This window comes from Megalops cyprinoides, chromosome 18, assembly GCF_013368585.1.
Source record: "Megalops cyprinoides isolate fMegCyp1 chromosome 18, fMegCyp1.pri, whole genome shotgun sequence".
Lineage (NCBI taxonomy): Eukaryota > Metazoa > Chordata > Actinopteri > Elopiformes > Megalopidae > Megalops > Megalops cyprinoides.
The window spans coordinates 17,516,580-17,541,889 of NC_050600.1; the positions used below are offsets into that span (position 1 = coordinate 17,516,580).

General features: G+C 45.3%; 2 protein-coding genes across 2 annotated transcripts in view; one reads left to right on the forward strand and one right to left on the reverse strand.

Annotated features, from left to right (window-relative positions):
• Positions 1 to 696: 696 nt before the first annotated feature.
• LOC118793698 (protein phosphatase methylesterase 1-like) lies at positions 697 to 8,316 on the forward strand. The gene is made up of 15 exons (XM_036551951.1): positions 697 to 725; positions 1,176 to 1,275; positions 1,635 to 1,727; positions 2,092 to 2,149; positions 2,495 to 2,546; positions 2,689 to 2,843; positions 3,097 to 3,187; positions 3,464 to 3,529; positions 4,198 to 4,324; positions 5,059 to 5,182; positions 5,351 to 5,395; positions 6,426 to 6,490; positions 7,433 to 7,500; positions 7,984 to 8,017; positions 8,278 to 8,316. The coding sequence occupies exons 1-14, from the start codon at positions 697 to 699 to the stop codon at positions 8,006 to 8,008; spliced, it is 1,098 nt and encodes a 365-aa protein (XP_036407844.1). The 3' UTR covers positions 8,009 to 8,017; positions 8,278 to 8,316.
• Positions 8,317 to 8,880: 564 nt separating this feature from the next.
• Positions 8,881 to 25,310, reverse strand: part of tbc1d9 (TBC1 domain family, member 9 (with GRAM domain)) — a 29,755-nt gene continuing 13,325 nt past the window's right edge. The window contains exons 7-22 of the mRNA XM_036551187.1: positions 25,013 to 25,220; positions 23,947 to 24,153; positions 23,367 to 23,537; positions 22,409 to 22,559; positions 20,385 to 20,599; positions 19,917 to 20,034; positions 19,172 to 19,457; positions 18,693 to 18,822; positions 16,609 to 16,707; positions 16,335 to 16,403; positions 14,818 to 15,058; positions 14,192 to 14,257; positions 12,860 to 12,946; positions 12,506 to 12,574; positions 10,563 to 10,666; positions 8,881 to 10,273 (exon numbers count right to left, since the gene is read on the reverse strand). Coding sequence (XP_036407080.1) covers positions 9,533 to 10,273; positions 10,563 to 10,666; positions 12,506 to 12,574; positions 12,860 to 12,946; positions 14,192 to 14,257; positions 14,818 to 15,058; positions 16,335 to 16,403; positions 16,609 to 16,707; positions 18,693 to 18,822; positions 19,172 to 19,457; positions 19,917 to 20,034; positions 20,385 to 20,599; positions 22,409 to 22,559; positions 23,367 to 23,537; positions 23,947 to 24,153; positions 25,013 to 25,220 — 2,962 coding nt within the window. The 3' untranslated portion in view covers positions 8,881 to 9,532. The remainder of the gene's footprint in view (positions 10,274 to 10,562; positions 10,667 to 12,505; positions 12,575 to 12,859; positions 12,947 to 14,191; positions 14,258 to 14,817; positions 15,059 to 16,334; positions 16,404 to 16,608; positions 16,708 to 18,692; positions 18,823 to 19,171; positions 19,458 to 19,916; positions 20,035 to 20,384; positions 20,600 to 22,408; positions 22,560 to 23,366; positions 23,538 to 23,946; positions 24,154 to 25,012; positions 25,221 to 25,310) is intronic.

The window sequence follows — 25,310 nt, forward strand, 5'->3', positions numbered from 1 at the left end:
ACAAAATTTCACAATTAGCTGCCAAACAAGAGATGCTTGATGTTTCCTGGTCATTTAAATCTAATAAATTCTGGGTAGGGATGCTTAAATTTCAGAAGGTAATTTTTGAGAGAAAAAAAAGCAAAAAGTAAACAAACGATGCATAGTGGATTTAGTATTTTTAGTGATTTGGATTTAAAGTTTATTTCATGTGTGACCTTTTTTATTTTTTCCAGAAAGTCCTTAATATGAAAGGGGAGAAAACGAGAGCAATGCAGTGCTGTAATGTTGTGCATGCGTAACAGAGGGAGTGTCTTTTTATGCATGGCAACAGCAGCACTGCAAGATTCCATTATGATTGCACAACTCCGCTAGCATAAAAGGATTATACTGATCTCTAAATCTGCTGGTGTCAGATGAATTGACTGAATATTTGCTCATATCACATCGTACACTTTGATACAATACCCCAGGGTGTCCCGCCATTGCACGCCTGACTGGCAGCTCTGAAACCAGCCAGCGGCCAATCCAGTGTCTTCGCCATGTTAACTGTCCGCTCCATCTGTCCGCTCTTTGTCCACACAGCCACTTGACATGTACTTAGGAGACGGGGGCTCTTAGCAGGTTTCACTTTTACATGGCATTTGGGTGCGCCTCAGTGGAAAGTGGTCTTGTTTGCCTGACTCTTGAATAGACTCTGTCTGCCTCCTGTTGAAGATGTGGGAAGAAAATTTTGACACAGAGAAGTAAGTGATTTCTTTATGTCCTACAGAACTACATATGCTGTTCATACGTAAGATATGACTGACCCCTGATCAGAGCGTTGAACTGTTTGAACTGCAAGGTGCGACATTGCAGATCAGATATTATTTTTACATAATACATGCAAGTACACATACAAAAATAGTCTTGTGTATTGAAGGATCTAAGACCTTCTGTTGTTGTTGTTATTCTTATTACTATTACTGGTGATATTACATGGTCTGACTGAATGTATTTTATACTTTAGTTTGAATGTTTGAATTGCATAAAAGTGGGAAAAAAGTGCTTTGCTGATTTGATCAATACCTTCACACAGTATAATATAATATGTGGAATTATTGATGAAGAATAATTGTTTCTGTTCAGTGTAAGGTTAAAACAAGGCGCCCGCATGAACAGCGGCTTCTCAATGTGTGGACTTGTTTCCCTGACAGTCACGGCGTTGGAAGAAAGCGGGACTACTCCCCCGTGTCCTGGAGTGAATACTTTGAGATGATGGATGATGTTGTCGTGGGATCGGCGGAAAACAAAGACATATCCTTCTTGTGGATCTGAGGCCGTCTCTCTCGCGCCTGTCCTGGTTTCACGTAGCCACTTCTGACAGATCTAAATTACAACAGGACCTCAAAATGTTTGACTTACACTTTCATTTCAAAACCCGATAATTACAGTAAACTGTATTTATTGCTGGTAGCGATTGCAGAATGTGCGGTACTTCAGGATTCATTTGCAAAGGTTTCACAAGGCAACAGTCGATGCAAAACATTGCATATTCTAGGATCATTCTAGAATGGCCTTTCACTTTTACATTGTAATTCAAGTTGCTTGCAGTTGATTATGTCATAGCAGTGACTGGCTGAGTCTGAATGGATTGCTCCTTAATGCACGGTCACATCTTCCGGGTGTATAAGAGCGGGGTGGATGGGCCACTGCTGGTTCTGCTCCATGGAGGGGGTCACTCTGCCCTGTCCTGGGCCGTCTTTACGGTACACCCGCTCTTAAGCCTCCCCGCTCTTTGTGCTCACTCTCTACACTGTTTGTAGTGCGTCGCAAACACAGCGAACTTGTCAGTTTTGATAGGCGTAGTCATTTTTGCCTGTAGATTGTATTTTTCATATTGACAATATTTGGAGTTTATCTTTATCTCAGCGCGTAGGTATGATCAATAAGAATGCTTCATATGGGTTTCCCAATGGCGTGTTCATAGAAACATACCCTGTGTTTATGATTACATCTTTAAAACTATGGTTACGTACTTAAGGACGTTAATGGCTGGAAGTTAAACCGTGATGAGACCACAGTGGCTTTTCGGTTGTGTTGAAATTAGTTAAAAATCCCTGTGTTCCCCAGGCTGCCATGACAAGCAGGGTAACCTGCAGGGTGTTAGCCATGGACCTGAGAGGTCACGGTAAGGGCAAATCTCCACAGGCAGCCTAGCACGCATTCACTGCAGTGTGTGTGGGACAGCCTCCAAGGCTGCACAAAGTGTAGCCCACTTTTTAATAGTTTGGCCCACAACATATGCCAGCTTGCTTTTCGTTTGTAGTTATTGTATTGCTTGCGATTGGATTAATTCAGTTCAAAGTTTTCTGAATAAGTATGAAGTTTATATTGCTTTATAGTGTCATTTTTACTCTTAAATTACACGTTGGACAGTGATATCTTACTACAGGTGTCCTAGAATCATCAGACGTTTGATAATTTCAGTGGTTTTTGGTACTTGTTGGTCTGTGTTTATGTCCTTGTGGCACAGGCGCCACTCAAGTCCGGCACTCAGATGACCTTTCAACACAGACAATGTCCAGGTAAGACCTGCAGCCCTCACCGGAATCATTCCCACACACCCTCCTCACTCTCCTGCTGTCTCATGCTGACAGTGCTTGAGGGAGGGCTCTAAAGCATGTGCCGTGTGTGTGTGTGTGTGTGTGTGTGTGTGTGTGCACACAGAGACGTGGCCAACGTGGTGCGGGCGACCTACGGAGAGATCCCACCTCCCGTGATCCTGGTGGGGCACAGCATGGGCGGGGCCATCGCTGTCCACACCGCCAGCAGCACCCTCCTCCCCTCTGTGGTGGGGCTGGTGGTCATCGATGTGGTGGAAGGTGACAAGAGCAATACCGTGGAAATGCTCACAGTCTCGTAATGCACGCTGCTTTGAGACAGCACCCATCCTATAATTCCAATGTAATCTGCTCTTGAATAGTCAAGTCATCATGACTAATACACACGCACATCCTTTCGAATGAAAACATTTTTCTTACACAATCATTTACTGTAAAACACATATCTTGTCATTTGGTGTCACTGGACTGCTTGTGGTTTGTATGACACATACATAAGCCCCTCCTCTTCCAGGAAGTGCCATGGATGTGCTGCACAGCATGCAGAACTTCCTGAGGGGGAGGCCCAAGTCTTTCAAGTCCATTGACCATGCCATTGAGTGGAGGTGCGTCCCATTGGTACTGGAACTGTAGTCTCAGCCACATGGTTTGGGCCTACATGTAGTGTTGGATTCTGTCACCTAGTGATGTATGGTTTTACACTCGGCTTCCATTGCCTAGCTGGGTTCTGGGAGTGTTGTTAGCCTGGTCTGACACGGTTGCTCATTCAACTTGAATGGATATATTTATGTTCTACTGTGCTGCAAGTTGCTCTGGGTAAGAGAGTCTGATTGATGAATGTAACGTAATGTGATGTTGTCACTGTTTCCCTTTTTTTTTAGTGTCAAAAGCGGGCAGATCAGAAACCTTGAGTCAGCAAAAGTGTCAATGGTTGGTCAAGTACGGAGGTACGCTATTTTATGTATATTCATTGCAGTATGTCTTATATGAAAAGTTTTGTGCTGGCCCCTGACCACTGGCACTTCTGAACAGATTATTAAGACTTACTAACACATGAACACATTTAGACTTAACCTAGAGCATTTGATTTATATAACAAAACAAATAAAACTAAACTTCCATAATGAAGTCATTAATTAAATAGTTAAGCTTTTCCAGCATAATTACCCTCCACGTCCTGAAATATCCAAACTTATAAAACTAAACTTAAATAATGAAATCATTAATTAAATAGTTAAGCTTTTCTAGCATAATTGTGCTCCACCTCCTGAAATATTCAAACACAACAGCAAAAGTTCATTAGGCCCACTCGGCACACGGATAGACTCCCTGGGTGTTTGCGAATGGGGGCGGCAGCCACAGATGCTGTCTGCCACGCTTCTCGCTAATGGCTTCATTTATTACACAAATTAAACTTAGTCCTGAGAGGAAGCTGCGGTGGCAAGTGACCACGCCAGCTATGAGCGTACACCACATGTTCAGTTAGAACCCGTTCGAGGCTGTAACGAGGACCGCTGAGTCGGATAATGACCAAGCGCCGCCGCGACCAAGCCGCTGGCGCGGGGACTCGCCGACGACTTGCGGCCCAGGCGTGCGGTGTCTGTCTCCCCCGCAGGTGCGAGGGGGAGGAGGGGGACTCCTCGGAGCAGGTCAGTCCCGTCAGCGACGTGGTTGCCGAGGGCCACGAGGAGTTTTATGACCTGAATTACGTCACCGATAAGGCCGAGAGTGCGGCATCAGAGGTGAGCCTCACTGAGCAGGAGGTAAGAACCCAAGATTTACTACACCTTCTACCTGTTGATCATCTATTGATGTATACAGTGGGGACAGTCAAGGAACTGTATTGATCGTACCTGATGAAAATGGCTCAGCTTGATAAAGTACATCGAAATGAAGCAGAACTAGATGGATAGGCAGGGAATGTGACCATGATATCTGATTTATTCTCTCAACAAGTTCATGATTGGAAGCTGAATTCAAAAAATACTGACTATATGGAATAACTTGAGCATTTTACAGGCATGCATGCTGAAAAACACTTCTCAGGATGACTTTATTTAGTATGGTGAAAGCCTGAATAGAAACGGCACCTAGCTCATAACCAGCCGGTTACGAAGTCATCCAGGGTTAAATAATCTCTAACCAATAATCTGTCCTGTGCAATAAATGTCTCCTGTGTAAGATTTAATAACTAACGTTAATGATTTATGCATTTATCCTGTTGACGAAAGATCAGATTATTGCACATAAATCATGCTTTCATTAATTAAATCTGACATATGTCTAACCTCTGTTTGTCTGCATCAATATTTTTGATGAATTTCACGTGTATGCTAAGTGTATGCTAAGCTGTGGAGAGCAGTCAGAGAGAACGGGACTGCAGCAAAATAGAGGGGATTTAAACAACCTTGACGGATATGGCAGCTTATTAATGCTGGTGAAGGATGAAATATTTGAAATGTGCTGCTGATCGTAGCCACTGAGTGTGTACAGCTGGAGGATTGACCTCTCCAAAGCAGAGAAGTACTGGGACGGCTGGTTCAGAGGAATCTCCAATCTCTTCCTTGGCTGTAACGTGCCAAAACTATTATTACTGGCAGGTATGTGATTTCTCTGTAATCAATACGGAGGTATGGCTGCAATTTTCTGTGACATTGCATGTGATTTTGTTACAACATCACAGGGGCATCAGCACATTTGTAATCATTATTAACCAATCCTGGTTTAGTTCATGCCAATATACTTACAAAGCATTTTATCTTTTGCAGGTATTGATCGCTTGGACAGAGACCTGACTATAGGCCAAATGCAAGGTAAGATGGTTTGCAGTGTGTGTGTGTGTGTGTGTGTGTAACATCGTGTGCTCGTGGGTATATATGAGTGTGTGTATGTGTGTGTGTTCGTGTGTGTGAGTGTGCACGTGGGTGTATGTGTGTGTGTATGTATGTGTGTGTGTGCTTGCAGATGTATGTGTGTGTGTGAGCGGCGTCGGGAGATGAGCAGTGTGCCCTCATTGCCACAGAGACAGTTGGCATCGCGCTGCGGTGGAGTACTCGCTGAGAGTCATCTGGCCCTGTCAGTCAGGACTCTGTGTTCCTGACGGCCCACAATGCCCCAGTGCCTCCCGGCTCCGCTGCTGTCTGACACTCTGGAAGTGACAGGCTGCAGTTCAGCTGGACAAGGTCTGTGCCCTTTGAAAAGGCTCAGCCGGTCTTCAAACACATTTTCTCAGTGGGAAAATATCCACAGTGCATTCATCATAGGATCATGCATGTAGAGGGGTTTTAAACATTATTCTTTGATCTGTTTCAGTTATTATTAAACATGCATATGATTGACAGCCACAGCCAAGTAACCACTGGAATATAAACATGCAAATGAAATTATATTAAATATTTTAATTATTTTAAGTATTGACTCTGTTAAAAGAACATTTTTGGTTAGCCCATTCTTATCAAGCCAAGCAGAGGAAACAGAAACCGCCAGACCACAGTCAACCTTTGCAGAAAGCTGATTACTTTTTCCCTTGGCAGCTTTAGGTCTTATTTTTAAGCTGATTGGAATAAACAGATTGCATACTTGTGTTCTTGTTCTAACGTGCAATTTTGTCATCTAGCAATTTTTTTGTTCTAGTAACAGCGCATCCTTGATTTTGTTTGATGTTAATTACCATCCCATACAGGGCAAGTCACCTCAGAATTTGAATGCCTGCTAAATTTGATCATGATAATAACAGTGAAGATGAGGATGTAAAGTATGCAGTGTAATTATATGACTGGCTGTAATGTTGTGTTAAAGCAGCGCTGCGGCAGTGGCCTGACGACTGACATGTCTGGTTTGCAGGAAAATTCATGATGCAGGTGCTGCCCCCTTGTGGCCATGCTGTTCATGAGGACACACCAGACAAAGTAAGCTTCCTGACTGCCTTTAGGCTTTGATGTCTGTGTATATGAATGCGACGTAAATGCAGCATAAAGGGTTTTTGTCCCACCCTGGTTCAATCTGATCAACACGTTGTTCTTGGCCTCTGGTTTTTGTCAGGCTGAAAAACTCTCCCAGAAAGGAATACAATGATCACTTTATAGGTACACAGTCAGTGCAGAATTAAAGGCCATCCTTTGCTATTTTGAGAAAATGTCAAATCCTTTTACCTTCTAGCTTAACTGTCTTTGTTCAGAGTAAATCCAAAAGAAAAAAAAATGTTGGCATGTGACAGATTGTAATGTTGTAAATACAGTCAAAGGGTACGGATGAATGGAGTGGCTTTGCATTAGAACTGTCCTGAAAAGAAGGTCATAAAATTTACTAAAGGTCCGTAGTGCTGTTGGAAAAAATCCATAATTTTTCATAATGTCTGAAATTGAATGAAAATCCAGACCTTATTATTTGTACTGTAAAGCTATACCCACTTCCTTGTCAGCTTGATATTAGTGTAATTAAATTGTGAATCCCACCATTATGTGAAAATGGCACAGAAGATAATAAGGTGATATTACCTGATATTACTCCGATATAAGACAATAGCCCTTATCAGCACCAGGTCGAAAAAGGGTTGCTCTTTTAAACTCCTAAAATGTGAGAATTCTTTTTGAATGTTGGCCATTAATATGTAATATGTGGGGCGATAATGCTTTTGCGCGCCATTGGAGAGATCTAGACACCTACACTAAGTAAGCAGTTTAAATGTGTAGCGCATGCGCAGCTTACATTTCTAATGGAGAAGCTGTTGCAGCGTGTTTGCTGAGATCTCATGCCTGCTCAGACCACACTGGGTAACACGCGCACCGCATCAGCTGTGTGGCAAAGTCTTGTACCCACCTCTCGGCGCCTCCTCTCTCTCTCGGGTTTAGGTGGCAGACGCACTGGCGAGCTTCATGATCAGACACAAATTCGCAGAAGCGAGGAGTGAAACCAAGAGGTGCGTGCTCTCTTCCTCTTTAGCCAACTCTTCACCTTTAGCAAAGGCTAAACCCTGTCCGCTCTGCAGTCCTGACCACAGCTATTTGTACCCCATTCCTTAACAACTCCCAGTCTTGCAGGACTCTTAGCAGGACTCTTCCAGCACATTCCTTCTGCACATGAAAGCATCTTTGAATTCAGAGATTCTGGGTGACATCATGAATTGTGCATAGTATGAGAGATTTATATAATCATTACAACTGATAGTGGGACAACTTTGATAATTAAAAATATAGTAAAGAGGTCTGGACTGGATAACCGTCAAAAGAAACAGCCTAACCATGCCTTAGGGCAAATGCATTTTGTGCTTAACTGGAGAGTGTACAGTATGCCCAGACTTCAGTGATTTCCGAAATCATCCAAACTCCCTCTGAATGAAGTTGTGAAAATCACCAGTTATGATTCATGCTGGAATCTTGCTGTTTTTTTTTCTCGTTCCCAGCTCCTCCTATCCTTTCATGCGGTGAAACACCCAGGTGAGGTAGCGTTTCCTGTGAAGTCACACATTTCTACTTCTCTATCAACACTTCACACCACTCAGTTTAACTGAAGCGCACTCTGTGGTTGACACTGAGTGGCAAACTTCAGCAAGTGTCATGTTTTTTTCTTAGACATTATACTAAAGTTAATGAAGCATGCCAGAGGCAAAAAAATGTGCAAAATCCAATACTCAGATGTGCACTGTGGTTACATGCATTTATACATTATTTTAAACAACTTTGATTTCTGTTTTAAGGTCCTGCCAACATCACCCTCACCTCATCGTCCAACCAGCTGCTCCGAGATTTCAACCAAAATGGGTTTCTTCACCTTGGTTTCAAAGTTCTTATAGCTAAATTTTCTTGAGTTGTTGAAGAAGAACTTACATTGTTAAAAGTAGTAGTTCTGTAAGTATGTTTGGGGCTTTGCATTTAGACTGTGTGCTGTATTCTCTGGCCAAGTTCAGAGACAAATGATGTTTGTTAAAGCATTACTGTACACATAACCATGACTGCTTAAACAATTATAACATGGAATTTTTTTTTTTTAATTCAACACCAAGAACAAAAACTCTGGACGCCATTTTGTAGATGTAGCATTGAATCATTCCTTCTACATTCTTTAATTAGTTGAAGAGGTTTTAAAACCATATACATGTTTAAAATATTCACAACAGAACAAAAACAACAGCTTAAAATACAGCAAAAAAGACCAGCTGATTTCACTATGAGTGTACAGATTTGGAATAAAAGTCTGAAATTGAAACGACAAGCAAAGCAATCGTCTTTCAGAGGCATAATAAAAAGAGAGAAATGTAAACCTTTTCTGATGAAAAAAAAAACTGTGAATCAAAGTGCAGGTGCTCCAGTTTAAAACAGAACATTTCAGTTGACGGCTAACACATTAAATCTATACAAAGTAGATATGTAGTCAAATCACAGAAGTACATTTCACATTAGATGCAGCTGTGAACATCATTACAGGTTTGTATCTTTGCAGTTAAGAGTAAGTGTAGATCACAACGACAGAATACATAGCCGGACATGTTCAAAGAGGTTATTAGTATTGGACTGTACATTACTCCATATAAAGTAGAGCAAGCTCAATTAGTATAGTGAAGACACATTTAAAAGGATTGCACTTCCAGCTCTAAGTCAACAACAAACCCTTTTTCTACTCTATGGCTATGTGTCCAACTGCTGGGTCCTTCATGTGAAACTTTAACAGTCTAAGAATAAAACTGCTATCTCACACACTTGATCAAGTAGAGAATCAAACCTTTTGTTCCTCTTGTTATAATTCTATGGAAATAAGTGAATTCCACATGACTATATATACATATATATAGTCCTCCTACGACCAGACAGTCGGATGAGATGCAACATGGTACACTTACACAAACAAATCACATTGTTTAGAGCTGACCTGCGTAAAGTTCTAACAGGTCTACAGGTCGAACGGAATGCAAGAAAATGCAGCTTCTAGTTTGATTTCGGAGCGAGGGCCTTCTTTTAGCCGGACAGGGAGGAGATCTCGTAGTCGCTGGCGGACATGAGGGGCCCCGCCTTCCGCATGTTCTTGGCGTTGGTGATGCGGGCGGCCACCTCCACGGGCTTCTCAAAGTAGAGGACCAGGGCCTGCTCGGTGAGCACCGAGGCCAGGAACTGCTCGAAGGTGATGGCCCAGTCCTTGTCGATACTGGCGCTGTGCGGGAGGCCGTCGCCGTGGTGACCGCTGCGCACCAGCACCGTGTCGTCGGCGATGTCCTCGCACTGCAGCTTGTCGTCCAGCTCGTGGGAGCCGGCGCTCAGCACCGAGTAGGAGGACATGGAGGTGTCGTCCTTGGTCTCGTCGTCGGAGATGAGCATGGCGGAGGACACGCCCGTCTCCTTCGGGGACGAGTCCTCCAGCTTGATGTCCTCCATCTGTGAGCAGGGGAGCTGCTCCCTGCCGGACCCCCCGCCACCCTCCTCCCCGACCCCCAGCCCCTGCAGGAAGGGGTCCCCCTGGCCCCCCTTCTGCGGGAAGGCGGCGCGCTCCTTCCCCTGGCCTCGGCCGCTCTCTCGGGCTCGGCCCTCCTCTTCCTCCTCCTCCTCCTCGTCCTTGCTGCTGGGGCTGCAGAAGAGTTTGCCCACCTCCCCCATCTCCAGCAGCAGGCTGGTGACGGTGGCTGTGGCGTGGTACAGCTCCTGCTCACTGGGGTCCTCACTGAACATGTTGTACAGAGTCTTACACAGCTCGATGAACTGGCCCTGAGAACACACACACACACAAACAGTTACCATTTTGAAACAAAGAGTAAAAAAGCCATCCATCCTGGACATCCTACAGTACTGAAAAAGTGGGTGTTTTTTAGTTGCAAAGGTATCCCTTGCCCAGTGCTTCTTCAAAGTAATACTTTGCTTCAAACAGATGTTCACTGCTTCAACGCTTCAGCCATAAAAACTTTACTTTACTTTACAATGTCGGCACCAAATTCTCAGACCACAGTCCCCACAGAAAAGGGAGAGGAGGAGGAAGGTGAGCGGGCTCAGAATTTACCTGGTTGAGTTTCGGCAGCTCCTTCATGTTCTCCAGCTTCGTCTTGGTCTCCTGGTTCCACAGGCGCAAGTAGGTGCGGTAGTCAGGAGTGTGCATCTTCTTCACTGTAGCGAGGAGCGAGAAACAGCATTCAAGCACAGGCGTTTCACGGCACAGACGTGGGACACAGCGACAAATCCCATACGATATGTAACTGTAAGAAAATATATAACACTGTATGTTGCAGGTTACACTGATATCTGTTGTGTGTTTCCTCTTGTCCCCCAGACCGATGAATTGCATCAATGCGGGAGTACAAACATGTTGGTTGGGTCATGTACTGTATCGTATTACCCATTTCAGAACCTCAACACGTTCCAACACTGGAAAAGTCACATGTGTTGAATTAAAAAGAAGCCCTAAAGAGATAAGCCACATCCTATCTACTGTCATCTAGTCAATTATATAATTTGCAGCACTTCACCACAAACATTATTTGAATTAGCTCAGACCCTTGGCTCCTGTCTTTACCCATATATGGGTTTTTGCTGGTAAACAGTCGGTTCCTAAGACAGGATTTCCTGTAAGGTGAATGCCTGTGAACTAAAGCGGCATGCCAGAGCATGTGCTAGGGTATTGGAAATATTAAGTGCTTTTGGTGTTTGGCAAAGGAACAAAAGCAACACTTTATATAAGCTGTGTGTTAGCAGTGAGGCTATTTTATAGACTTTTATAGAAAATGGCCTCAATAGTTTAGAAAGCTTTATATCTTTATCGGCAAGCTGTGTCCCTAACTCCTTGCAATTAGGGGTAATTAAGTCTGTTTTGACGGAACTGCATCTAGGCCCTTAGAAACTACTTGATTTTATAATCAATCTATCTCTTTTGAAATTCATATAAAAATACAAAAAAACCCCATTATATTCTGAGCTATTTTCACCTAAAAAACAAGTGAGGCCTTTCTTCTCTCTAGAAAGATGCAGAAAAACATCCATGGTATTGTTACATCACAGTGCCTGAATCAGTTCAAGGTCGCTGTCAATTCCCTGCAATGTGAACAAAATGAATTCTGCGAGGGTCCAAACCGAAACAAAAAAACACAATACCAACACCGCTTCTAGAACCGCTTCACTGGCTACTAATAAAGTGCTGGACTCATTTCAAACCGCTGGTCTTAATGTATAAAGCTGTAAATGGGCTTGCCCCAGCTTATTCACCAGATCTCCTAATCCTCTACAATCCCCTTTGATTGTTTCATTCACAAGTGGTTGGCTATTCGACTCTAAAAATAGAAAAAAATCAATCTGGCAGCAGAGCATTCCTATAGAGAGCTCCACTACTATAGAATAGCTCACCAAATGTTGCCTGGGCATCATATCTCTACCTATTAAAAACTTACCTGTAAAACTGGGTGCTGAGATGGCAGGTAGGTTCTGTTCCTGCCCTGTTTCCCTACTCTATGTGCCTGCCCACTGCTCTAGTTGGATCCCACTCTTGAAGGGGAGGGACAGTCCTGGACAGCCTTCATGTTCATGGTCACAGGTCCTATCCTTCTTCTCATCTGTTCTCTGTGCTGAACATAGTCAACTCCTGCTGAGGTTATGAAGTGTCTTTACTTCCTGCTATGTGCTGTGCTCTTCTGCCTTGCGATCTGATGCTTACCAGTCTCTCTCTCTCTCGGTCTCTACCCACCATGCCATCTGAGCAACAAATACACCTGCAACCCCGCTCCAGCTACCTGGTCCCAGATGTATCCATGAACATCATTAACCCTGCATTATAGTACCGCCCTGCATCACTGAATAGGGCACTCAGGCTATCATTGGATAGGAAGACCTTCACATCCCTTGCACAGTGAATGTAGGATAGAAAAACGCTGCCCTTCGCCCAATGTATCTCACCTGCAACCATTCAGTTAAGTCAGTGCAGTTTTATTTTGCAAGTGTGAAGGCCCTAGAGCTTACCTTTTTCAGTCTTGAAGGTGACTCTGACAAAACCATCGTCCTTATCGTTCTTTGACTTGGAATCAAGCCCTAGAGGAATGAGAAACAGAATTAGTAACTTGCACTGTGCAAGAGCAAACTGGGCTGCAATAAAAAAAGCTTTACCTTAAGGTCGTAATAACATGTCAGTTTGGAACTAAAATCAAATACATACCCCTGCATGGTATACATAACCTCATACAGGTAAAGTGGCCTTTCAAATCAAGCACTATCCTCTAGTACCCTTTTTGAAAGAACTACTCAAAGTGCCCTTGAAAACAGCTCTAGGGACATAACTTCTGGACATTATAAACTGCTGTCTTGTTCGAAACCCACCATGGGATGTCTCCGGGGTGATGTCCTCAAAGAAGTACTGGGTGGCTTCAAAGGCAGAGTCGGGTTCATCCTGTTCATGCGTCACCTCTGAATTCACACAGACATTTAACAGCGATTACATGGCCGTCCACACACCCATCAACTGCACGTGATTTGGTGAGCAGTGGCATGATTGTGTGTGTTGTGCAGGCAGCTGTGTATGTGTGTGTGTGTGTGTGTGTGTGTGTGCGTGCCCATGTTTTTATGTAGCCCTGACTGTACAGTGATTCTCACATGAGGCACCACACTAATGAGCTCTACTCTGAAAGTCCACTCCCTTCCAGCAGTGTTATCCTTTAGCCAGTCAATAGTAGCACAGTTCCCTTTCTCAGTTGTGCCCCCACCCAGTGTTAACGCCCGATAGATGTCTCCTGACCGCAGCAGTGCCTAGTTCCTCTTCTCCCTGATTGGGCAGCACTGCAGAGCAGCGGTCTCTAGGGGGCATGGGGCACTGCCCTGGTAAAATTCAAAGCTGCATGTAGAATATGTAAGATCTAACTTATGAACACGAACCATCCATAGATAAAGGCATCTTGCTAATTAATTACATACTGTATTAGAATAAATGAGATGGGCAGCAAGAGGAGCAGTCTAAAGCCAGCGATCATTAGAACATGAGAAGCACTCGTTCTCTTTGAGGGTCTCTTTGAGTGTCTGTAAAATATAGCCCACAGCACTGTGCTCTGAAACATGGAGACCCATCTCCACAAGCAGCTCATCTTTAAAGATCTGAGAGAATAATACAGACCTGGAAGGCCCAGATTCTGTAATGAAAGGGAAGGGTGTAACAGTCTGAACATGAAATGTCTAGCTGCAAGGGAACTGGGATGGCAGTTGATATAAAAAAAACGTATGACAAAAATAGCAGGGAAATTATTTGCACACTCTTTTTAAGAGTATTTCAGAGGAAAATACCATTTCTAAAATGTGGAACAGAATTTCATGCCATACCTAATTTCTTGTTCTAGGTCACAAGCTGCTTCTGAATCAATGGTGGTCATGAAATGTGCAAATACTGAGTAAAAAAAATTTCCTCACTAAGTTCTGAAAAAGAAATGACTTGTTTCGCTGACACCCGCAGTGTTGGAAGGGGAACCGTGCTCGTTCTGCTTAAGTAAAGCCGATTTTAAAAAAAAAACCTTCTCGTTTCTGTTTTCAGAGCCAAAGTCAGTCGTCTGTGCCTTAGAAACGTTGAGTGCACTGAGACACGGCGCGAATTAACACAATCCTGTTACCCATGTTCACCAGGGCCGGCAGAAAAAACCGCCATCAGCATGGCTGTCACGTACTTACCAGGCAACACATGCATCTTGTAGAGAAATTTCAGCTTCTCTGTCAGGTCTCCATGACAAAGCACACCTGCAAAACAAAACACGTCAAGGTAAGGCTCGCAGTGCTGTTTGGCATACTGGTCAGCGGCATGCCTATCTCAGAATAAATACAGTCCACATGGTTTAATGGGATAACGGAACACAGGCTGTGCGTCTTACAGCCCATTCTCTGCATTACCATGCAGAGAGGCTTTCCTGAGCTATAGCTCTATGTGTTTCACACATAAAAATTGGGAGCACTTGCACCACTGACAATGGAAACAGCTGGCACTGCAGTGTTGGCTGTTGAGAGGGGACTGTGTGCTCTGAGGGACAGCGATATTCCAGGCTACATCTGACCAGCTGACCAACACTAAAAGGAACAGAGAGCTGACACTTGCACTGCCATGTCTGATACTGGACCCTGCCCCATCGTCTATGTCCTCTGGGACGACCTCACACCTACACATATTCCACCCCCCTGTTAAGACTACTGAGGCCTCACTGCTGACTGCAAGGCTATCTCAGCAAGGCAGGCCTGAAGCGTGTCTGGCAGGTGTGGTTAAACCTCCACGCCGACCCTGGCACCGAGGAGGCCGTGGCACGTACTCAGTCCGGTGACGAACTCCCGGAAGTTGATGAGCGAGTCGCCGTTATGGTCCAGGAGTCGGAAGAAGCGCAGGGCCAGCGTGTCGGAGTTGGCGCCGCAGGCCCAGGGGAAGAGCAGGCTGAAGAGGGCCTTGAACTGCTCTAGGTCGATGCGGTACTGCTCCAGGTAGGGCAGGCTGGGGTCGTGCCTGTCCGTGGGGTTGCTGTTCCCGCCCCAGTAGCAGCTCGTCAGGTGCTCGGCCTGTGGCGTGAACACCAGCAGCGTTGAGACAGGAATTAGACTCTCTAAAACGCTGAGGGTAGAGACTGGGAGATTACGTTTCTATAGTAACAGCATGCCTTAGGCCAAAATACAAAATATATTCAATAACTATTCAGGCCAAGGAAAGAAGCAAGAGAAAACCATTGATAGAATAAAATCTGAATTATTTATTTACAACTGCCTGCCACATTTGTGGAATGTTTGCTCATTAATTGCTTGCTAGATTAGATAAACGCAAGTTAGAGGGTACCATTACAAAGCATTGTGTAGCCTATATAATTCCAGCAAAGCAAGATGGTGCATAACCTTCCCATATTGCTATTCATAAAGATCATTAATGTTTACTGTAGGTCATGCATTATTAATCTGGAGGCAATGTGCAGCTGTCGCAAGGTGCACATAAAGAGTATGTATACCTCCGAATAATGATACCCTTTAACTTAAGTGCCACGCAGTGCTGCATGGTCCTATTCACACGTACGCAGCAGCAGGAGGCAGAGAGTTTGCGCAGCGGGGCCGACGCGCTGAAACATGATCGCAGGCAGACGCAGCTCCCCGGCTCAGCTAATGAGGTAAAAGCACAGCGTATCGATCCTCTCCCAGACTGACAGATGGTGCAGGGAGAGCAAGTGCTTCCCAGCTCCCTCTCTCTGTAATCCCCTCCCACTGGCAGTGATCTGAGCAGCACCGCAACACACCCACAAAGACCCGCAGCCCCGGAGCGCCGGGCCGAACTGCCGGGCCGGCATCGGGGGCGTCTGAGGTTGTTTTCTGAATATTAAACCCGGGGGAAATATTTTGCTCTGCGTACTGAGCGATCACCAGTCAGCGCAGTGCAGGACACCAGAGACTGTACTGTGAGATATGAATCTCACATCTGAAGCAATCATGCTATGTGATGATTATTATGGTAATACAGCAATACTCAAGGTGATTTCTGAATGAGAAATGCTTCTTAGCGGCACTTAGAACCATTAAAAGGCATGTTATCCACTGGGGAAATTTTTAATATTTGTCCCATATTCTTAGGAGTGCTGTTCACACAGGCTTCCAATTAAGGACTGCATTACGATTAAACAATGTACTGTAAAGCTGACGTTGTCCTTTGAAAACAGTCAGACATCTCTCCCGGCGGTGTCGGATTTCACCCGCGGGTCAGCTCCCAAACCCTCCCCCACAACAAAGGTTTCAGGCCATGGGCCTGTCAGGCCGACTGGAAGTAACATCACACCGATGACCCACCCCCTCCGCTCACCTTAAACAGAACATAGAGCTCCTCAAGCTCGTCTATGCTGAAGGCCGTCTCAGTCACTATGGTCCGAACCTGCAGAAGAAACACAAATTGTTGTTGTGAGGCTACAAACCGATCAGGGCCTTTTTACCATCTGATGTTTGTTTACGACTGACATCACACTGATGATGTGTTAGAGCTGAAACTCGAACGAGTCCCTACGGGATCAGTGTACAGCTGTAAGTTCAGCTGTGTGACTCTTTCCTGTTTGGAGCTCAGAAAGGGCGCGGGTCTTTACCACGTTGCGTTTCGTAGTGTCTTCAATGGTCTGGATCACCCGCAGCCTCTGTTTGAAGCGCATCTGCTCGATAACATCCGCCCTGATGCTGCCAAATTTCTGCCAAAGAGTCAACATTAGACCAGATGAGCACAGGGACCCAGATGAACCACATTTCCTTTTAGAAAACGAAGAAAAGTGCAAAGCAAAACCAGCCAAGCTTGAACCACTTAGGGGGTAGCGGTATAGCATAGTGGTAAGAAGCAGAGATTGTAACCAAAAGGTTGCTGGTTCAATTCCCCACTGGGGCACTGCTGCTATGCCCTTGGGCAAGGTAGTTAACCCACAATTGCCTCAGTAAATATCCAGTTGTATAAACAGATGTGTAAAACCTGTAGCATATGCAAGTCACCCTGGATAAGAGCATCTGTTAAATGACAATAATGCAATGTAATGTAATCTTCTGAGTGAGAGGAAATCAAAAGAGTTTTACACCAAAGATGCAAATGGGCCATCTACAGGAAGTGACCACAAGACATCTCCTTCTCAGCAACCTTACTGAGTGGCATTAATGGGAGAATCTTATTGCTTTGCACAATTTCAAGGCCTAATTAGCCTAAAAAAACACAACAAAAGAGTCTTTAGCTATAAATACCTTCCAGTAGTAATTACACTGTGTGTGAATGCAGGGCTACATCACACTACCACGCTGTGCACAGAATGTTGCTGTCTGCACTGGAGGACAATAAAAGGAAATCCTCTACTGGCATGTGGAAATATGCGCCACGCACTGTGAGAGTTGATCAAAAAACCTTCACTTCCCCCACAATACCTCTGACCACTGTTAGAGCTACAGGAGAATTTTTGCCCTTTGTGATGGTCTAACAGCTGCAAAGCACCTTATGTAACAGGACGGCAAGGGCTTTGGCATGTGACTCATTAAATGAAAAGGGGGATATTACAGTACCACTGTGATCATGATTAGCAGCTTTGTCGCACTGTAAGTGTTTTACATGCATGACATCAGCCTAAATGTGGAAAAAACTGTACAAATCGGATAGAATGAAATACTCTAAGTCCCAGCTAAGCAGCCACACAGTATAATATGGTACCTAGTAAAATAATTCATGTCCTTCATTTGCTTATTCATTACAAATACACAGTGCTATTACTAAGCTATTACACAACTGAAGCTAAACAAAGTCAATCAATAAACAAATATTTGACTATATTAATATTAAATGTCTTCCGTACTTAATATTCTGGTGTTTGGAATTCTTTTCTTGGCAGCTTTATTTGGGGAGGATGATGTGGGACATTAGTGAACATTAATAACTTCATTTATGTTTATTTTCTGGAATATATTATAGTTACACAGTTAGTGAATAGCTGCATGCAAACTGACAGCATTCATAAATCATATTTTATGTACTGTAAATGTCACGACTGCCTCTGAATTACATGGTCCTTTACTAATGTCATTCCAGCTTGATGCTGTATGGAACAGCATGCCATTCCATCCGAGAAGTTATTTCATTTTAAAATCGACTTTGCTGATTACTGAAGAACCCAGTGAGGTGTGCAAACTGGAGGGAGCCCGAAAACAGCGCTCTCTGTGTTCATCAGTACAATAAATCAAGCACCATTTTGTTGTTCTTCTGTTCGTTCAGGCAACCACTGAGGTGTATGACATTGTTTCTTTGTCAGGAATGTCAATGTGATTCAGCACAACCTTGAGCATCTAAAGCAAAGCAGAATAATGAAGATTTTACAAAGCGGCCTCTACCCAGGCAGTCAATGGAGTCAAAAAAAAAAAAAAACTGTTACTGACCCACAGTGCCCTGTAAGCAAGTTATTCCACAAAGGATTCTGTGGAAGACTAATGGATAAAGACTTGAATTTAATAATACGACATCAAGAATGCTACTTAAAGAGATGTTAAACAACATAGGGATGAAGGCTATAAACTGATACAGGGATGAGGGCTATAAACAACAGGCCTAAAGTATCAATTTACCCCTGTGGAAAGCTCAGTCCAGGTCCGTCTTAACTAGCACAACAGTGTGGATATGGTGATCAGACTGTGGTGCAGGGCAATGGCGTACCTCGTAGGAGCTGCGGACCAGTTTGAAGATGTCCACCTCTGGGTGGGGCTCTCTGTCGTCTGTGAGCAGGGAGTGCAGGTGTGGGATCGGCGGCAAAGTGCTGTCTTTGTTAGTCACGCTGTCCAGGTACCTATGACACACAACACACACCCCAGAGGGTTACAGCTACAAGTCTGCTACTAGAAACCAAGGATTACCCCTTAAAATTTATACGGAAAACCAAAGGAGTATTGTTGTATGTCTATGTCTACTGTACATAGATACTGAAAGTTTTACTGCAACAACTCTACATGGGACCAATTCAGGAACTCAGACTCTGTTTGATAGTTCAGCAGTCTGGTTCAGCAACTTTAAGAGCTGTGATGTAGCATAACTTAATAGAAACACTAGAATTATTCAGCAGCATGTCCATATTTATAACAAATGTGCACATCACAGTTCCTCAGACACACGTCAGACACTCAAAAACCAGCTCTCACCTGCCCAGGACAGTCATGGCCTCCCCGTCATCTTTGCAGTTGAGCAGCTTCTCGATGTTGGCGTCGAGCACGGACAGGGCCAGCTGGAAGATCACCTTGATGCCCTCGTAGAAGAAGCAGTCGACCACGACCACGGCGCTCTCGAACGGCATGACGCTGAGGAAGAGCGTGAGGAACCAGGACAGCGAGATGGTGGAGATGACGCCCAGGTCCTGCATGCAGTCGTACAGCTGCGGCACGTACTCCCGGGCCAGCTCCTCGAACACGCCCTGGTCCACCAGCGCACCTGGGGGCGGCACGGACGACACAGCCAAAAACACACACACGCACACACACACACGCACAGGGACACACACACACGACACACAGTCACATATGCACACATAAGGCACACATTGAAAGAGGCATACACACACATGCACATGGAGGTACAGATATACATACACATTAAGAGGCGTGCGTACATAGACACGGGTACACAGACGCACAGACGCACAGATGCACGCGTGCACACACACACACACACACACACACACAGAAAGACGCACATAATGAGCACAGGCAGGGGAAATACACCTTTACAATAACAATCCTCCACTGACTGACTGGCCAGGATTTTTCACTGCTCTACTGAGATACTCCTTCTATTAAAATCTATTACACATAACAGCACATAATATGTTATGGCACATTAGCGCTTTTAATGCGTCTCTCTGGAGTGTCTCTCCCGGAACGCAGCACTGACCTACGACCCTGGTGTTGTAGTAGTCTGGCAGCATCCGCTCACACAGGGCCACCAGCAGCCAGAAAGCCTCCTCCTCTTTGGCATACAGCAGCAGCACGGAGGTGACGATGTTCATGGCCTGGTGGGCAGAGGACACTGTGATATTGAGCCTCACAGATCTCAGAAAACATACCGTAATTAGTTTTAGTTCTAATTGTTAATTGTACTTATTACCCCTTAAATCACTGCTTTACTGTACAGAAAATGCATTCGAATGCTGTAATCTTCTTTCAAATGAGGGCCTAACATCTGAAACATAGTTGTGGTAAACAGAACGACACCATAATTATCATATCATTTTCATTATTATCATTACTAAACAATGTGAAATGCATTTGCTTTCCGTGTTAACAAGAAAGCAATAATGCAGGACATTTTTTGGGTGTTGCACGCCCCCATCCTGAAGCCCCGCGTCCTGAGCCGCGGTACCTGGCAGTAGCCGATGTTGGGGTTGCGGAAGGCGTAGGCGGTGAGCACCCGCCGCAGGGCGGCGATGCCCATCTCGTTCTGGAAGGCAGGGTGCTCGGGCAGGGAGCGGTGCAGGTCCCTCTCGATCTCCTCCGTGGCCAGGTTGTACTTGCCCATGGACTTCTCCACCAGGTCCTCGTAGTACCCCGGGTGAGTGGTCATCTCATTGATGGCTCCTGGGGAAAGGATCATCATGATCAGCGCCACGGCTGGAATGTGTGCACCGTGACGACAGCACCGCGTCTTCAGTACACGAGCTGTGATGACATCACCCCACATTTTCAGTACACGAGACATGATGACATCACATCTGGGGTACTTGTACTGACTGCCCATTTATCATCATTCTTGTGAGAGCCGATTATGCAGTGAGTGTCCAGCACCCCCAGCTGAACATCCCTAGTATTCATTTTCACATAGTTTAAGAGCTTCTTCCTGGAGGGTTATAGTATCTGAGGCCTCATCAGGATATACTATTTATTTTAAATGAATCACTAAGGCTTTTTTATAGAACAACCCCATGAGTTCAATTGGAACACAGGCTGCATACTGTTTTCAGCTATTACAATAATATAAAATTGTTACGCACTGCTAGATTTAAGAAATTCATTTGGGTGCGGCATCCTAGACAAGTCACAAACTGGCAGGGAATATCTAAGAGAAAAAATCCCATTGAGAAAAAGATCACTGTCTCCCACGGTATCAGCTTACTTTAGGCAAAGCCTCCTTTAATGTCTGCTACGGTTACTCTGTGCTTCCATAATAGTGAAGTCACCATGAACCCCCATAGTGTTTCTTATTGCAAACTGCACAAAAAAATAAGCAAGAAATTATGAGAAAGCAGCATTTATTCGGGCTCATTTTTTGGTGCATGAAGTGCAGATGGAACGGTGAATGGAGGATAACCAACAAAGCGATCTGTGAACGAGCTTGCGATCTTGGGAAATCGGAGAAAACATGCTCTCTGCGTGAGTCCTGAAATACGGCCGAGGTTTTATTAAAAACAACAAGAGTCGCGCGCTTCCTGCCTGACAAAGGAGACAGGTGCTGTCAAGCTCCGTTAATCAAGCGCCGCTTCTCATGTGGCTTGTGGCATAAAAGGCAGTGAATTACTCCTCTTCTCTGTCGAACAATGCTCCGCTTTGAGGCCCTCCGCGCTCCCCCCAGCTGTGGAGTGGTGCGCGTGAGCCCTGAAACGGCAGCGGGAGACTCGCGCTCACTCTGCTGCTGCTGCTGCCTGAAGCGCGGACTAGAAAGTCAGCAGCTTTGCAAAATGCACAGGCGGTGTCGTTTAACAGGCAGCGCCCAATACAGAGGCAAGACCAGAGAGACCAGGCACTCCTTACTATCATATATTGCATTGTTATTTATCTTGCCTGGACCAGACAAAAGATAGATGAAAAAAGGAAATTTTACTGGTTCTAAATGGCCATGGAAGAAGCACAAACAGGACAATGAGGGAGTAGTGATATAAATCTTGTGTCATAAGTGTAAGTCTAAGCAGAACAATAAACGCCAGACTCACGGTGAGACTGCAGTGTTAGAGGATGTAAGCTGGGCGTCTGAGACCACACAGAGAGAGCTCAGTAATCTCACAGTGACACCTGCGAACCACACACCTCCGGCTGCAAACAGGAAGCCGCAGTATTGAGCGAACACAGCCGCGTGGCTCTGTGCGTTCGCCCTCCGAGCGGCTGCGCGTTTCAAATCAATCTGTGAAAATGGCCTTCGCGACAGCAAGCCGTGCTGCCTGTCTTCCTCTTGGACACTGTCTGTGCTGATCCGCCTTAAACGCGGTGGACTGGCGTATATTTAGAGGAAAAGAAGAGGATCGATGTTTAAGTGAAACCCCCGAGGTCAGCATTGTTCCGAGCGCTCCCTGACTGAAATCCGATCACGCCCGACACCGGATCCCTGACCAAATCGCAGGGGAGGTGGGGCGAAGGTACAGTGTACAGTGAGCGCCTGTGCTCCACGCAGCTCACCTGAGAACAGCAGCCAGAGCTCCCCCCTCATGTTCTCTGGGATGCCCTTCAGCACCAGCTCCTTGGTCTTCTGCGTGCGGTACATGCACACGCCCTGGCCGTACTCAGTGAAGTGGTTCCTCCACGCCTGCTCCTTCAGGAACTCTTTCGCCTACGGGGTCAAGGAGAAGCAGGGACCCCCGTAAGCACATTAAAAGCACTGTCAAGCTCCCTTCAGAGCTGGCAGAGTAAGACCTTTAACTATGAAGGGTAGTAGAATGAAGTAAGGCAGACATGTGTACTTTCAAATGGAGATCATCATAACACTCTGAGCCAGGGCAAACAGTAAAGTTCATGCAAAGTGCAAAACAGCACTCCACTGAACTCATTTTCGAGAAAACAATATCACCTCACAAAGAGGAAACATAGCTGATTGGCCTATATTAAGGCACTAGGATGCTTTTAAAACTTACTTTAGCATGTAAAAATGGGGGGAAGCAAGTCTGACCAGCTCAGAAAACAGGTTGATATACATACTAGGCCCCACTGCTGGATAACATACTGTAAATGAGAACTCGTCTGACTCGTCTCCCACATATTTACTACCATTATTCAGTCATTCATGAGAAACCACAAACATGTGAGGCACTCATGTGACACAACTGTCATTCCTACAACAGAACTATTGGAAGGATTATGTCTCTATTCCGATCAAAAGAAAACAGAATACTCATGTGCAAGTGAAGCATTGCTTTGTCTGAAGGCAGAAATGCTATTGGCTCTGCTGAGATTCAGTTGTCCGAGAATGTTAAGTAACTACTGTATGGCCCTGTGAATACTGCTCCATATGCCACACAGCATAAAACTGATCCAATAACAAACCCTTGCAACAAAAAGGGAACGATGTATGCTGAAAAGGTTGGACTCAGACTCTCTGCAGGGGTTCCCAGCCCCGGTGCACTCTGGGTCGGCTCTTTACCAGCTTGGGGTTGAACTCCTCGGGAGACCGCCTGCGGTACATGGTCATGAGCGCCTGGCTGGCGGTGGGGACGCTGTTGTGGTTGAGGTTGAAGTGACGGTCCCCCTCGGCGTCGGAGACCAGGCTGGCCTGGGGGCTGCAGGAGAGGAGGCTGCTGTGTCGGGAGTAGGCCTGGGGGAATGGAGACGTCACTGACAGGACTGGGTACACAGTGCACCTCCACTCAAATGCACACTTCCTTTCCTTCACCTCAGTCAGGATGGCAACACTCTGCACTTATCATGCATTGCACAATAACCTTGTATGCTACTTATTAGTGTAAACAAACAGGTCGTACAAGATAAGATGATAGCTACCTGACTCATTTGACCAATTACTTTATCTCAAAACTCACTACTAACAGTGTGAACACACTGGACAACTGCTGTCGTTCACAGTTTCACCTGCTGACGACCTGCTTTTATCTTATGAGGGACGTGCATTTTCAATGTAACAGTACGATGGCCTTAAAATGGGACTTTTCCAGAGGACTTCCCTGGCTTGGGAACATTAAGCATGACTGGTGAATCGGTGTTTGTACCTCCTCGTCAGAGCTGTTGAAGCTCCCCGTCAGCTCCCTTTCACAGTAGATCTTGGACGTGGTCTGCTGCAGGAAGTCCGAAATCCTCTGCACCAAGAAGTCCCGGTCTTTGAGGTTGGCGAAGAGGAAGGTCATTCTGTTTTTGGTGCTGATGGACAGGGGACTGGGAAGGACGTTGGAACTGTCTGCCTTCTCTACAATTGTCACCTGAGAGACAAGAGACAAACCACTTTTAAAAGCTGAACAAGCTGTTGTCATTCGTTAAAAATGGCATGGCAATAAAAATCATGCCAATCAGAAAACAAATTCCAGTGGTGGAACCTAAATGCTTGCATTGTCATTGATTATAAAAGGAATTGCGTTGAAATGTCTGTTTAATCCAGTTATAGTGATATCCCTTTAAGTATAAAGGGATATCACTACTTATCACTACAAATGCCCAGGACCAACTATGGTAAGTACCAGCCATGCCTGTCTCTGGGCAATGGATTTGCTTTGCAACCTGTGCAGGGCACATTGCTATTTGTAACCATCGCTGAAGCGGTTAAATCATTCAAACGGACTTCATATCTAGAAACTTGTGATGGCGGTCGTGGTGCGCGCAGACGAATGCGTTTCTTAGCAACCCCGGCAGTGACTAAAGCAGATTAAATGTGACAGCCTCAGCCTGGGCCGGTTTAATCAGCCTCTGCTCTTTCTGACTCCTACCCACGGTTCCCAGGGTCTTGGGCTCCTCTCTCCAACAGCGCAACGCGCTTCACGTTGCATTCCAAGTCAGAAAACATCTACCAGTAATACATCATGATCCCACGAACAGGACTGATAATAAGCTGCGAGATTGTTTTTCCAAGCACTCTGAAATAAGATCAATGTGCCTAAATATAGCTTGCTGCTCTGGTATTTTTCTTCTGTTTAACCCCGTGCTGATATCCAGCTGTATACTGTCTATATAGGACAGCAGTATTTGTTGTGTTGTTTTTGTCTTCATGCACAAGGCACTCGTTTATGACTGGCCCAGACACTTCACCTGGGACTTTGGGTGTTTAGAGTGCCCAAGGTTTCTTACCTCTCTCAGTGGGATGATGAGGCTGCACAGGGTCTCCTCTTTACTGGTGAAGCAGATGTAGTTGGTGGACACAAACATCTGGCCCACGATGTGCGTCTTGTTGAAGGGCGTCCAGAGGGTGCAATCTGTGTGTCCATCCAGCTTCTCGTCCTTCGGAAGCCTGAAGAGGGCTCTGTATCTCTCGCTCTTTGCTCGGGCGTCCAAGTCCCTGCCAGAACAAAATTACAGTTTGAGAAAAACAATCGAGTTCCAGTTTGACCTCTGCCTCCTGCGATGGATCAGTGGGCCTACAGCAGGG